Source organism: Danio rerio, chromosome 20 (genome assembly GCF_052040795.2).
Source record: "Danio rerio strain M-AB ecotype USA chromosome 20, GRCz13ab, whole genome shotgun sequence".
Lineage (NCBI taxonomy): Eukaryota > Metazoa > Chordata > Actinopteri > Cypriniformes > Danionidae > Danio > Danio rerio.
The window spans coordinates 23,185,994-23,201,231 of record NC_141040.1 but is presented as its reverse complement, the minus strand read 5'-3'; the positions used below and the strand labels follow the sequence as shown (position 1 = coordinate 23,201,231).

General features: G+C 33.5%; 1 protein-coding gene across 2 annotated transcripts; it reads right to left on the bottom strand.

The window, feature by feature from the left end:
* Positions 1-1,125: 1,125 nt before the first annotated feature.
* On the bottom strand, positions 1,126-14,314 carry nme6 (NME/NM23 nucleoside diphosphate kinase 6). 2 transcript variants are annotated; one of them, NM_131597.2, is made up of 5 exons: positions 13,840-14,314; positions 10,089-10,188; positions 9,637-9,676; positions 2,656-2,816; positions 1,126-1,508 (listed from the first exon to the last, which is right to left on the bottom strand). In NM_131597.2, exons 1-5 carry the CDS (start codon positions 13,915-13,917, stop codon positions 1,360-1,362), a joined length of 528 nt encoding a protein of 175 aa, NP_571672.2. In that variant the 5' UTR covers positions 13,918-14,314; the 3' UTR covers positions 1,126-1,359. The 2 variants fall into 2 exon arrangements, with proteins under 2 accessions (NP_571672.2, XP_087153968.1); XM_087297842.1 differs by lacking the exon at positions 13,840-14,314 and adding an exon at positions 13,604-13,749 and having other exon boundaries at positions 1,135-1,508.
* Positions 14,315-15,238: the final 924 nt, after the last annotated feature.

The following is a 15,238-nucleotide window of genomic DNA, read 5'->3' as shown; positions in this document are numbered from 1 at the left end:
CCTGCGTTTTGCGCTCTGTGCATGGACCGTCAAAATAGAGCCCTAAACTGTCAGTGGTCGTTGCCTTTCGGATGAGACGTTAAAGCAAGGTCCTGACTCAATTTCTGTGTTCAATAAAAATGCATGGCACTTCTCATAAAGAGAATGATTGTGAAGCGCTTTAAGTGTTTGGCCTTACACAATAAATACGCTAAATAAATACGCATTACTAATTATTATTACTTACTTACTATAATTTCTAAATGTATTACTATGGTTCAAATATGGTTAGTTGTGGAACTAAATTTGATCAGTTAAAATGTGGATTCCAGTAACCAAAATCAGTAAAATGTACAGCAAAATCTTATTCTTGTTTTGCCTGGTGAACAAATGCATCATATTTACTTTATGAAATGAATAAATTGGAGCAGAACAACAGCTTAACCATAACAACAGGCAGAAAAATGGTAAGAAAAAATTACATTTTGATAAATGGAAACAATGCCAGCACAGTGGCTCAGTGGTTAGCACTGTCGCCTTACAGCAAGAAGGTCGCTGGTTCAAGTCCCGGCTGGACTAGTTGGCATTCCTGTGTGAAGTTTGCATGTTTCCCGTGTTTGTGTGTTTTTCACCAGTCCAAAGACATGCAGTAAAGGTGAATTGGATGAACTAAATTGGCTGGGTATGGGTGGTTCTCAGTACTGGGTTGCAGCTGGAAGGGTATCCGCTGTGTAAAACATATGCTGGATAAGTTGGCGGTTCATTCCACTGTGGTCATCCCTGATAAAGGGACTAAGCCGAAGTAAAACGAAACAATAAATGTAATCAAACCTTTAAAGCAGCAAACAAAAACCCAGATTTTCCATAAAAAAGATCTAAAAATTCTCTGATTTTCATTGTTTGGAATAGATTTTTTAAAGATCTATGACATTCAAAAATGGCCCATGGGAACCCTGTAAAAAAACATTTAAAATTTAAGTAATCACTTTCAAGGTTTTAAATTAGTTTTAAGAAAAAATAAAGAGAATTTGGTCATTGAATAGCGTAGCGTACTAAATTTTCAAAGTTGAAATCAAAATCAAATGTCGAATGAACACAGAATTACAGTTCCTATTTCCATTGACACTACATGTATCAATATATTTAAAAATATTGTTATGCTGGGGGAAATTTACATTTTATTTTACACCTATTACAATGCTAGTACATATGTTCATAAATATGCATATACACAAAACTGTTGGCAGAGCTGTGATAGAAGTCGTAAGTTACAATAGAGTGACATGGCGATGCAAAGAAAACATCAAGTGCAGCAGAAGGAAAAGGTGGTGAAAATCACAATCATGTAGCACTGCAGAAATACCATCAGTCCAGTGATCCTCATGTGTGCTTGACAGTATGAATCTGGCTCTCTTCATTATATTCAGTGTGTCCCAAGCGAAAATGTGGTTCTTCCCTCATCATCCACTCCTCTGCACTGAATTCTGGGAAGAAAAATGAAATCTCTCTTTTGGCTGATTCAATGGAATCTGAAAGAAAGAATTAAAGATAATACTGCATTAGTGTCTAGATTGAGTAAGAAAGAAGTCTTTAATTTACAAAATCAAAGTTACAGTTTAAAAGATTTGGATCCGACAGAATGGATAAAGTGTTTTATAAAGATTATTGCTTTATAAAGTGTTTTCTAAAATTATCATAAGAGCTGAGTGATATGACGTGATTTATAAATGTCCATTAAACACTTATATTCAGCGGTCTACTTGTGGCTGTTGCCTCATTTCCAAAAATCAATGGCAAAATACACAATTTACATGTTAAACTAACTAAAGATACATTTAAACATAGCAACAAGAATAAGTCCAAGGCACTCGAAAAAAGTGAAAAATTTAAAAAGCCTTCATTCACATGGCTAAATCTCTAAAAACCTACGCGCTTCGGCAGGAGTCTGCCTTCATCAGGGTATCTGCATAGTTGTCCAAATTACTGTACATCCTGGGAGTGTTAACTGATGCACATCTGCACATGAGGATCTAGCAAGACTCTGTGGTGTTTCAGAAGTGGTGAATAGCTGTTCACTGTTCCTGTCAGCGTACTCCAAGTCCTAAGTCCACCTACAAACTAAACCAGCTTCAGACACATGTGTTTCAACAGATTTAGAGGGTTTTTACTGTATCTTAAATTTAGGGTTAGGGTAACTGTAGGTTGTTTATTTTAAAAGATATGAATAAAAGATCAATAGATAATTAGAAGTCAGTCAAATTCAACGCAGCAGCAGTTTTCTGTTATCTTCTGTTAGGTTTCCTTACTGAAGAAAAGGCCTAAATACTCTGCAGTTGTAAAGAATAACTGAAGTAAAGAATTTAGGAGCTTTGAACCTGTCTGTGTTTTTTTTATATAAAATATATATTATTATATTTATATTATATTGAAATATAGATACAAATATATACAATGTTTCAAGTTATTTTTTATAAAATTATGTAGAAAAAAAATATTAATACAAGGCAAAAGAAATGTTTTGCTGATAAATAAAGCTTTAAAATAAGCATTTTCTCTAGATAATCAGTTTTTAAAAATTTCTGAGAAGGAGGTGGGCCTGAAGTGAAAAAGGTTGAAAACCCCTGCTTTAAACTATCCAGTTTGGAAAATCATCAAAACAGGTCAGTGTTACTCTACCTGATCCATGAGTGGTGTTTCTGGTGTCAGTCAGTCCATACTTGCCCCGAAGCGTCTCTGGAGAACTGAAACGGGCTCTAAAAACTTTAGTCGGCCCCATCATCGTCCTCCAGTGAGTGATAGCGTCTTCCCTGGCTAAGATGTACGCTCTCATTGGGCCGCTATTGTGGAAATAAGAATTAAAGTGATTAGCTCTGTGTTTTTCTAGATGGAAAAACAGAACTGAATCCAAACAGAAGAGTGACATAATTTGCAACAAGACGTCAATAGTGCATTCAAACCTGCCTTAATGGCTCTGCTGGCACACAAAAAGGATAGAAACTTATGGGGATAATCAGTTGCTTGTTTTTTAAATGAAGACTAAAATAAGCACAGGCTAATGTTTCATCTTTCATAGACAAAGACATGTTCAGAGGAGGACAGGCTGCCATGGAAACATCCGTTTCACCGTCTTTGAGCACTGATGTCCCTTCTCCACAGATGAAAGATCATACCTGCATTCATTTTTACTTTCAAAAGGACCGATGGCGTAACATATTGAATTCCCAGTTATGGTAAATACTACTATTAATACTATAATACTAATTGTATACTGTATATTTTATACTGTTTACAACACTTTGTTAATGAGAGCAAACTATAGTATTAGTGAACTAATAAGCATTATTAAATGCTGTATTATACTTTACTACAGTAAACTATGGTGTAGTGCAGTATAATATACCCAGTATTGAGTAATTTGTTTAATATAGTTGTTGTATTACCATAAAAGTAATAGAATTATGACAACAGATTACTTAAAGTACTTTATTATTATGTGGATTAAAAGACTATAGTATTTATTTATCTAAATTACTATAGTTTTTTTTTAATGCTACAGTAGGCTAGCTTTTTTTTTTTTGCGTTGTGCAAAAAAAGTGCAAAGTGCATCTGAATTTAAAACATCAACCCTAATTATCACAAATAGAAATCCATCATATAAAGGTGTGTTCCCAAAAATAGGAATATTGAGGGAAAGTCCATTTATTTTAATAATTTGTTTCAAAAAACGTAACTTGTGTGTTATATTATGGATTGTTTCCACTGACTGGTACAGTACGATACAGTTCGGGTCAGTACGGGTCACCTTTATCAGGCTTGCGATTCCACTACCAAGGGTACCCTTTTGGTGGGCGTGGTGTATGACAAAGTTTCAGCCACATCATTCTCGCTCGAGGAAATGTCAATAGTAAAGTTGTACAGGATGCTCACATACACTTCTCAAAAACCAGATGCTTTATACACATAAATACTTCTGTATAATTTTTTATAACTAACTTTTCTATGAACACGATTTGATTATAACTGCAGATCAATGACAGCTCGAAATAGCCTACTGTAAGGTCTTCAATTATATTAAATAAATAAATGAACATATATGAACACATACAGCCCCTTACAGTCTCCGATATGTTACCAACTACAGAAAAAGTACACACAGCAGACATATAGTGCTTATTTAGGTTCAAAACAACACAAAATATAAGCCTACAGTCAGTGAAAACCTCTTATCGGTGTCTGTAATCTTGTAGCAGCACATGTAACCTCTGTTAGAGAGTAGTTCCATTATTCCCAGTTCATATTAGTCTAAAAGGTGATAATAAAAAACAAGGCAGTTTTTTTCATTACGTTTGCTGAAGAAATAATGTGCTCCTTTTTTTCCAGCTTCTCCATTTTTCCATGCTTCACTCTCACGTTCGTCAGTGTCTGACAGGATCGGGTTTCAAAAGCATGTCAATAATCAAGCGCACGTTATTATCATCAGCTCAAGAAGTTTGTTATTTCAGATATAGACATGCAAGCGCAAGCCAAGCGAAAACGCTCGCGCTTCAGACTGGCTTGTAAAAAACTACGAGGCACAGGGTAGATTCTGCTCTACTCCATGGCTTTGTGGCTGTTTATCAAGATGACAACAAGGTTTGTTTTAGGCCAGGTCAACCATGGCTCGTTATTATATGTATATATAATTCAGCTGTAATCTCTCGGCTGTGTGTGTATTGTAAACATGGCGGGCTTTTTGTTTTCATTCTGGCTTGTTGCGCAAGCGAATGATGTATCTCTGTGAACCAATAGCGTTGGTTCACTGTGCGTCTAGCTCCACCTTTTGGTACCCTTTTGAAAAGGTGCCCAAAAAGTGGTACGGTTTGGTACGGTACGCCTTTTGACAGTGGAAACGTCCATAAAAGCGTACCAAACCAAACCGTATCGTACCACTCAGTGGAAACGGGCCATTAGTTCACTACACAAAGTGATATATTTTAAGTCTTCATTTGTATCAATTTTATGGATTATGGATTAAAGATGAAAAATCACAAAACCAGTATTTCACAAAATTAGAATATTATGACACATTTCAACATTGTAGAGTACTTGTGTCTCAATCTAGTCCGCTAATACATGGAAAGCCTTAAAATTGTCTCAGTCTGGCTTAGTATTCTTCAGAATCATAGGGAAGGCAGCTGACTTGACAGTCGTGCAAAAGATGGAACCCTCAAGGAGGAAAGGTCTCAAAAGTCAATTGCAAAATAAGCTGGATGCTCTCAGAGTGCAGTATCTAAGTATATTAATAGAGCGTTGAGAGGAAGGGGAAAATGTGGATGGAAAAGGTGCACAAGTATGATCGTAGCCTTGAGAGGATTGTTAAGCAAGGGCGACTGAGTCTGGTGTCAGAGCATCAAGAACCACCACATACAGACATCTGCAGGACATGGGCTACAGCTGTAGAACTGCAGTTGTCAAGCCACTCCTGGACCAAAAACTAAGCTAGAAGCGAATGTGCTGGGCTAAAGAGAAAAGGTAAAGGTTTGTTACGCAGTGATCCCAAGTTCTCTTCTCAGATAAAACAAAATTTTGTATTTCATTTGGAAATCAAGATCCTAGAGTCTGGAGGAAGAGCGGAAAGACACAAAAGTCAAGCTGCTAGTGTGAAATTTCCAGGCTGATCTCACAAGGAAATGTAAGTATTATACGTTCTGTCAGTTTAGTGGCTAATTCATACGAATTCATACGAGTTCAGTCGTACGAAAATCTACAATTTTAAAAAGGAGGCATGGCACCTAACCCCAACCATCATTGATGAGCAAATCTTACAAATTACGAATTAGAACGTTCAAGCTCATAGGAATTAGCCACTACATCAAACAGTTAGGAATTGCCATGAGATTGCGTTGGAAATTTCCATAGTCAGGGATAGTTAGGAGAGCCATGTCATATGCTGGTGTGGGCCCTTTTATCAAGTCCACAGTCAATGCAGCTTTATACCAGGATGTTTTTGAGTACTTTATGCTTCCTGCTGCCAACAAGCTTTTTGGATTTTTTATGATTGTATTTTCCAGCAGGATTTGGAGCCTGCACACAGTGCAAAAGCTACCAGTACCCTGTTCTTAATTGGCCATGAAACTCACCTGACCCTGACCCCTTTGAAAATCTATGAGCTATTGGATAAAGATGAGGGAACAGAGACCCCAAAATGCAGACGAGGTGAAAGCCAATATCAAAGCAACTTGGACTACCTCCACCTCAACTGTGTCAAAAGATGATTGCCTCCATGCCTTGATGCTGTACTTAGTGCTAAAAGAGGCCCAACAAAGTACTGAGGACATAATACAGTACATTAACTCACTTTTTAGAAGGTCAACACGAGTTTAAGATCCCTTTCTAAAGGTCACATGAAATATTCTAATTTTGTGAAATACTGGATTTTTTTTCATCTTTAATCCATAATCATTAAAATTGAAACAAATTAAGGCTTTAAATCTTTCAATTTGTGTGTAGTCAACTGATATAACTCACACGTTTCACTTTTTGAAACAAATTATTAAAAATAAATGGACTTTCCCTCGATATTCTAATTTTTGGAACATACCTGTATTACAGTTATAAATCTAATAAAAAGCTAATTCTTCCTGTCTGACCACCACTGGTTCTTCATTTATTGGTTCATAATTGTCCATGAAATATTTTGTAACATAAACCTTTAGTGTTGCTATCAATCAACTGAATCCATCTTTGCGGTCTGAATTGTTCACTCCTTTCAAAATGTTGCTGTCCCCAAACTTGCTGACCTCAAAAATCCACTAAAAGAAGATCCATTCTTTCCTATGAATGTTTGATAATGATTTGAGGCAATTAATTTCTGAAAACCTCTGAAAAGTGCTTGTGAACTACAAGCGGTTAACCTTTAACCTTCATAAATGCATGTTCTGTTAAATAACATACAATTTTAAACATTTCCACATCAGTTGTTCTTCTACTCAGTAATGTGAACACGTTTTACCAGTAAACTCTTCATAAAAAAGATGAAATGGTAACAAAATGTACTTTATATAACAGCATAAAGAACACTTAAGTCTGAATACATGTGCAAATAAATGAATGAAATAAAACAAAATTTATTTAAAAAAAATGTTACTATTTACTGAATATTTTAATGTAAAACAACCGATGTCTGGATCCATAGGTTGTGCATACTGTACTATTTAACAGTTTTTTTTTATTAATAATTGTCACAAAGGAGCAATCAGAGAAGCAATCACTATATACATAAGTCCAAAGATCCATGAATGCTATATCAGTGAATACCATAAATCAAGAATATTCTTTTTCTGTTAGTGGCCATTATTTAACTTGTAGCTTCCAATTAATTAATCAGCGTATCCACGTATACGCATGTATAAAGTGATACATACAAACATAATAAAAACTTTCGGTATCACTATAATAACTACACACTATGAATCATTTATTAGGCATATGGTGAATTCATTATTTGTTAAGCATTAACTCTACATTAATAGACGTTAGTAAGCAGTTTATAACTGCAGATACAAATGCTCTATTCTTGACTCATAAGCACATGTGTAACGTGCTCAATGATTGTATTTTCATAATTTGTGACTGATAGATTTTTCATTACAAAATGAAGTATTGCATTATTTACAAATCATTCATATTTTAGAGTAGTTTGTGGTTTTTAAGATCATTCAAATTGAGTTAGTAAGTGATTAATAAACTATTGAAATCGATGTTTATATATCTTATTATTCAGCCTTTTACTAATTGTTATTATATATGTTAATAAATGCTTTTTTAACTTCATCCAGTTTTGTGACCTAATCTAAAGTGAGGACAATATGCTTCGTAAATGCCTTATAAAAGAAAATTAAAGGCTCAGTATCAAATAAAAAATTAATTCATTAATTCATTTTCTTTTCAGCTTAGTCCTTTAATTAATAAGGGGTCGCCACAGCGAAAGTAACCGCCAACTTATCCAGCACATGTTTTAGGCAGCGGATGCCCTTCCAGCTGCAACCCATCTCAGAAAAAACATCCATACACAACGGACAATTTAGCCTACCCAGTTCATCTGTACCGCATGTCTTTGGACTGTGGGGAAAACTCTGAGCACCTGGAGGAAACCCACGTAAATGTGGAGAGAACATGCAAACTCCACACAGAAATGTCAACTGACTCGGCCATGGCTCGAACCAGCGACCTTCTTGCTGTGAGGCGGCAGCACTACCCACTGCACCCCTCCGTTGTTCTCAAATAAAAAATACTCTTTGCAATCTTATCTAAAAAATACAATTACTGTAAACTTCAAACTGATGAATAACAGAAGTCTCAAAATATAACATAAAATTGGATAAAAAAAACAATATAATAATTTAACAATATTATAGGATGAAACATTTTAACGTTATTTAGTATCATAATACTGCATAGTCATTTTATTTTAGATAAGGTTGCAAAGATTTATTTTCATTTGATACAGTTTCTTTTGTGTTTCTTCAAATAAATAGAAATTAATCAAGTCGTTTATTTTCTGTTTTTTTTCCTGTTTTTTTTTTCCTGTTTAAAATTTAGCTGAGCCTTTAATTGTCTGGATGAAGTTGAGTTAATAAAACATTTATTAACTAACAAATCAACTATTAGTATATGCCTGATTAATAAGAATTATCAATATTAATTTAAATAGTTAACTATTCATTTACCTACATTTTCTGAATAATCTTTAAAAACCACCAACTAATCTTAAATTATTGGTTTGTAAATAATGCAATACTTTAATTAGTAATGAAAAATTAATCCTTAAATATAAAAACATAATTATCAAGCACGTTACACATGTGCTTATAAGTCAAGAATAAAGTGTTTGTAGCTGCAGTTATAAACTGCTTACTAATGTTTATTAATGTAGAGATAATGCTTAACAGATAATGAATTCACTTTTTGCTAATGCTTAATAAATGGTTTATAGTGTGTAATTATAAATTGTTAACAAACTTAATTATTATCTTTATACTTCTTATTTCTGAGAAAAGTCTGAAAAGCAAAATACAAACAGACTATTGAAAAGCAGAAATGTAAAATATAAACTTTCTGATAATTGTTCTGAAATACAAAATTTATATTTTAATTTTTGACTTGTTATAAAGTCAAAATTACAAGTGTATTTCTCTAAATTGGGGAAAAAGACTTTTTTGAATCTCATTTTTTTGAGAACTGCAAGTTTGTATCGATCGAATTCTGACCAAAAAAAAGCCAAAACGTCAGAAATAAACAAAAGCAATTCAGAATTTATATCTAATAATATCATGTTTTTTTCATTTTATTACATTTATATCTTACAATTTTAAATTCATCTCATAATCCTGAGTTGATAATTCACAATGAAAAGGGTAACCGTGATTTTGTTAATCTCAAAATTTAGACTTTTCCCTTACAATTAACAGGAAACAATAAGTGTAAAATGTAGAATAAAATTCATAATTACCTTTTCTGTTCATTTTATTTCCATATATTTCACAAAATTAGCATATACGTATGTATGTATGTGTGTGTGTATGTACATTGTGTGTATGTATACAAAAACATGTAAATTTCCAAAGTATTATCAGTTAAACCTTTACAGTTAAACAAGGAAATAATAGTTAAATTTACCTCGACATAAATTCAACCAGTCTTTGAAAGAAGAAACGTCCTGCAAAATAAACACAGGGATTATAATAATAAAAAAAACACTGTTTATTGAATCAGTTTATCATTATTAACAAGGTTGATTTGTTTTATTTCACAGATTTCTTCTGCAATCTGTTAACGTGATCTGAAAAGGCTCGTTTGCATATATTACTCAGACATCTGAATGTGAGGCAGCTGCTTTTCTTTGGATGCAGGACTAGATAAGCTGAGACTGACTAACATGTTCACTCTCCACATGCTCTCTCTACATTATATCTGCAGGTTGTGTGAAGCCTTTTACTATGAGTCATGCTGTTAAAATCACGCACCACACAGACAACCACCCACGCATGTGCTTCACCATTCAGTCTCATACAAACACACAGCGTTTTCATTCATCCAGTGTTTCATAAAATAAAGAAGTCAGTTTTTACCTGAATGTTCAGCATAAAACATTTCCGAATCAGCTTTTCGCCATATCAGATCTTTCTTTCTAATTATAATGAAGTTTTCCAGAATCTTCTGATGAAGAGCCTGAAATTAAAAGCAATAATATATTGGAGCACGTTGCATATACATAAAGCTGAAATCACTGTCTGTAATAAATGAGTCACTACATGCTAATGGAAGCTTATAGAAATTTTTATTTAATCTTTTCCATCAACAAGGATCATAAAAAAAGAAAAAAGAGTTAATTAAGTGTTTTAATCTCCCAGAAGAAGGAGAGTAAAGGCTGAGTGATGAAAGCACGTCTCACTCCAAATAATTACACAAACAATTCATTTAAAATATGCTGGTGTGAATTAAATCAGTTCTTCAGTTTTTTAAAACCACAATGCATCGGAGGAAATTGTTGCTAATTAAAGACACCTTTATCTCTTTGAAGTATCGGAGAGCGGAAATTAAATCTGGTGAGACTTTTGCTCGGTTTATTAGTAAAGACAAACGATTATGTAGCTTTAATTCTCCTCTGACTTAGAATTTTGCCCTTTAAAAGCTATCAAAATGAGCTTAGGAGAGAATGCTGCTGTTTATCAAGTGTTACAGTAAGTGTTAAAGTCGGCGTGAGTTGGAAGTTTCTGAGACTTTTGTGTCAGTATGTTGATGTATTTCTAACAGGCTATATGCACAGCTAGTGTTTTTCAGCCGATGATAAACTTCCGGTGAAAGCTTAATGTGACTATTTTCAATTTCATAAGCATCAATGTTGTAAATTACAGTACATTCAGTTTATTAGACTTCAGCATTCACTTCAGTTGTTCAAGTGTACAACAAAATGAAAGACCATGTAACCACTAGTGCCATCAGGATCAGCAGGCAGGCGCAGAAACTCCATTGAAAACACTAGAGTAAAATAAACTGTCATATTTTAAATACATGGAGGGGGAAATTGAATTTACTACAGTGCTTCTTATGCAGTCTGAGACCCACTTTATATCTTATAATATATATATATATATATATATATATATATATATATATATATATATATATATATATATATATATATATATATATATATTTTTTTTTTTTTTTTTTTTTTTTTTTTTAAGAAATCGTGGCAATTTTATAATGGAAGGACAGTTCACCAGAAACGATGAGGCTGGACGGCTGAAATTAAAAGTCTGTGTGCATAAAGCCCATTAAATTTGAATGGTGAATGGGGGAGAGGCTTTTTTGTGCATCACTCTCTCATAGTAAACTAGCAGTAGGAGGGGAGTGGTTAAAGATAGTGATATACAGTTGCCAGGTTGACGTAGGTTGACGTCAACAAAAAGACTGCCACTCCAAAGATGAAAGCAAATGGTCAGATTTTAATTAAAGATTACCAAAACAATCTGCACACAGTAAATTATTCACTTTAAGAATAACTATGTGAGCTGGCAAAATAAACATTGTACATTTTAATTTCACGCTGACTTCATAGAGATTTACCCCCCAAAAAGAAATGGCATCCTTTACTCTCCTCCTTTCATTTGTTCCATCCAAACCTGCTGAGTATCTTTTTTTCTTTTTAATGCCACAGAGAATATTTGGAAGAATGGCTGAAACCAGTATCCACTGACTTCCATATCATTTTCCTTTTTCTACAATTGACGTCAATAGTTATTGGTTTCCATTTCTTCAAGATATCTGCTTTTTTGAGAAGTGCTCATCTGAACTCAAAATATCTGTTTTTTGTTCAACAGAAGAAGAAAAAAAAACTCAAAAAGTTTTCAGACCACAAGAGGACAAGTTAATGATGAGTAAACTGTTTTATACTCATGTAGTACTCACATTATGTTATAATGTTATGTTATAATGTGAGTAGCCACAGCAGAGTTCAAATACAAATCTAATGAGTAAAACAAAAATCTTACCAGTAACATTTCAGAAAAAACAATCCTATCTATTAGACATGTTGTAGCATTAATGGCTGATCAAGTACATGTCATAATAAAGTACTGGTAGGGAATGAATAATTACCAGTAGTAGAGCAATTCCAAATGTAAACCTTGCCGCGAAAAAGGTTTTCACCAAAACAGCGAAACTGGCTTTTTGTGTAAGCAAGTATTCTATAGTACAACACATATACTTAAAAATGTCTCTGTCAATGTTTTCAAACATTTATATTTAATTTACCGAAGTCACATAAGTGCAAATTTCATATCTGTCACATCCACAATAGAAAGACGTCACATCCATAACAACGCTTTATCCTCATAAACACAAAATTGTCAAATAAAATAAAATCAATCGTGTTTTTTTCGATAGTGAGCCTACTCTTATCATTTTGATTATCATTGTTCCTTTTGAGCTGTGTAATTTGATACACAGAATTTCAACGTATGTTGTAAACTGTAAGTTCACAGACTTTTTTGGTCAAATCCAAAACGCATGTTTATTGTTCTCATTTAAAATATAAAAAAGGTTTGCAGATTGAAACTTTTGTGATCCCATAACCCTGTGATTAGTAGTTTTGGAAAATATAAACAGATGTTTTAATATAATGTTAACATATATTTTACTGGGTTTTATGTTTTAAGCTTTTACTGCAAATCATATCCATAATGCTGGAATTGATTATACTAGTATGGAAAATATATTACACTGTAAAAAAAAAAATCTTAATTTACGTAAAAAAAAAAGCAGCGCTGGTCGACACAATAGCCTAGTGGTTATCACACTGACATATGGTGCAGTAGCACTTCAGGGCATCCCGAGTATGAATCCCGGCTTGAGAACATTTCCCGTCCCTAACCCCTCTCACTCTATGCTTCCTGTCTCATTACTATCCCATCCACTTAATAAAGCCAAAAAGGCCAAAAATAAATCTTTGACAAATTAATTAATTAAAAGCAGCGTTGGTTTGCAGTGTTTTACCATTAAAGTATGATACAAACCGTAAAATAAATGTTTCATTTTTACTATTATATTTCTTTAATTTATAGTGTTAATAATTTATAGTGTTAATATGATAATGTTTTGATGTACTAAGAACATATATCCTTTGTTACACAACTATAAGCATATGGAGATGATAAAGTCATATAATGAACCAATGCTCAAACAACTTTTTCCACAAACAAAAAAAATAAAATAAAATATCCTCATATTTAGAAGGCAATCTGTGTCCTCCACACATCTACAAAACATCATAATGGCAATGGGGAAAAAAGTGGAATATGGGAGAAAAAACTTAAACGAAACCTAAAGTCAACAAAAAACATAAAAAGTGAAGCATCATGAAGGATAATCTGAGAAGGTAAATTTACAGTTATTCTTATATTTTTAAACTCCTAATTAATTTCGAATTTATATACATAAAGTAAGCTTACTGTTAACCAGGTTACCTTTTTTTTATCATTGAAATCATGACCTATTACAATGTAGCAGCTACAATGTAATTGCTAATTTGAAAATTCTACAAAAATTACTAAAGGAATAATAAAAACAGTTGCTACAAAACCTTGAAATCCAAAACAACTGCTTGTGGAAAATATACTCATTCTGCAGTAAAAACTGGTTCTGGTCTCGATGTCAATATATGATATAAGAGAGACTCGACAAAAAAAAGTGTTCGCACATTAAAAATGTTGACTCCATATGGTCTGCTGCCATTGACTTTTCTTCATATGTGTATGTAATCAGACAGGTGTTGATAATAACAGGTGCAGTGCAGTGTAATCATCATCATCGTCTCACCTCCAGTATGAGCGGATGAGCCATAGCATCTGGTTTGATGACCGCAAGGGTGAGCTGAAGCGCCTTCACACACCGCATGCCTGCCAGAGCTTCAGTTTAATGATTTCAACACTACTAACAGCATTAATCGACTTATATTGCCCAGTGTCTCGTCTCCGGTTTAATCCGCTGTTCATGTACACTCTAACGAGCAGATATAAACACACAAGCGAGCAAGAACATTCTGCCGTCCACTGCAGAGCGTGGTAGAAACAAATAAGAGTCAGGGCTGTGTAACGTTAGCCTACGCATGCAACCCCCAGAAAACTCTTGATGGATCATGTAAAGTTTTAAATTATGTGTTCAAACTTATTTTTCAAGAAAATATAGCGTTCGTTTTAGGAATTGTACATGCTCCGTGGTGCCATTCGCATGGGCGCCGCCATTTTGCCCGGTTGTAAACAGGAAGTAAAAGAGTGCGCAGCTCCAGTAAAAGAAATTCAGCTACTCTGCTGTCAAAATTAACATAAGATATCTACTAAATAACTATCGCAATGCCTGAAATTGTATTGTGGTAACTGTATTTTATTGTATTTAGTTTTTACTATTAAAATAAAATTTGTTTAAACTATGGTAAGTGTTTTTATTTATTTATTTTTTTTTTTTTTGTGGTAAAGAAGTTAGGCTAATTTCTTTCAGGGATTTATTAATGCATACTACCATTCTTTGTTTTGGTCCTATAAAAGATTTTATGTTTCATGCAGTAATGTAATAACAATATTCTGGCAAGATGGGAAGATTAAATTGAATATCAAAAATAGGTGAATGTTAAATGTGAAAAAAAATTTCCCCAGTCCCTCCTATATAGCTTAGGGGACATTTTATAAAGATACTTTGAATAAGATGACATTTAGAAAAACCCATATAGATATTTCTACAGTCTTTAACCTGTAGGCGGACTTCACATCATTGATCATGCCATTTAAAGCAGAGCAGTCACGAATTTAACTGGTTTAAAACAAGAGGCCACGGGCTGTCACGTATGATCAATCTAGTCAATGTATTTGTAGTTGTTGTTGTTTTTGCTTAAAGACATAATTTATTATATGAAAGGTATTATTAAGGGGTCTAAATATTATGAAAAATATTTAGTTGTTATCACTGTTTTTAGCAACTTTTTAGTTTTTAAAATGTATATTTGTATGGTTAATTTAAAATTTGAGTTAAATTTAGTTTTAATCTATTTATTGTTAATCTATTTTATTAAATATTTTTTTTATAATTATTTTTAGGGGTTTCATCTTTAATGACAGAACAGTGGAGATTTACAGACAGGAAAGTATGGGGAGCAGAGAGAGAGGAAGGATCGGCAATGGACCTTGAGCCAGGAATCAAACTCAATTCGCCGCGAGCACCGCGA

What these genes read in the sequence shown, in the direction of transcription:
- nme6 (NM_131597.2), bottom strand. Translation starts at nt 13,917, where the DNA reads ATGCGGTGTGTGAAGGCGCTTCAGCTCACCCTTGCGGTCATCAAACCA. An exon ending in CTCATCCGCTCATACTGGAG is followed by an intron (nt 10,189 to 13,839) that starts GTGAGACGATGA and finishes TTTTAATTTCAG; the next exon opens with GCTCTTCATCAGAAGATTCT. An exon ending in GTTTTATGCTGAACATTCAG is followed by an intron (nt 9,677 to 10,088) that starts GTAAAAACTGAC and finishes TTTATTTTGCAG; the next exon opens with GACGTTTCTTCTTTCAAAGA.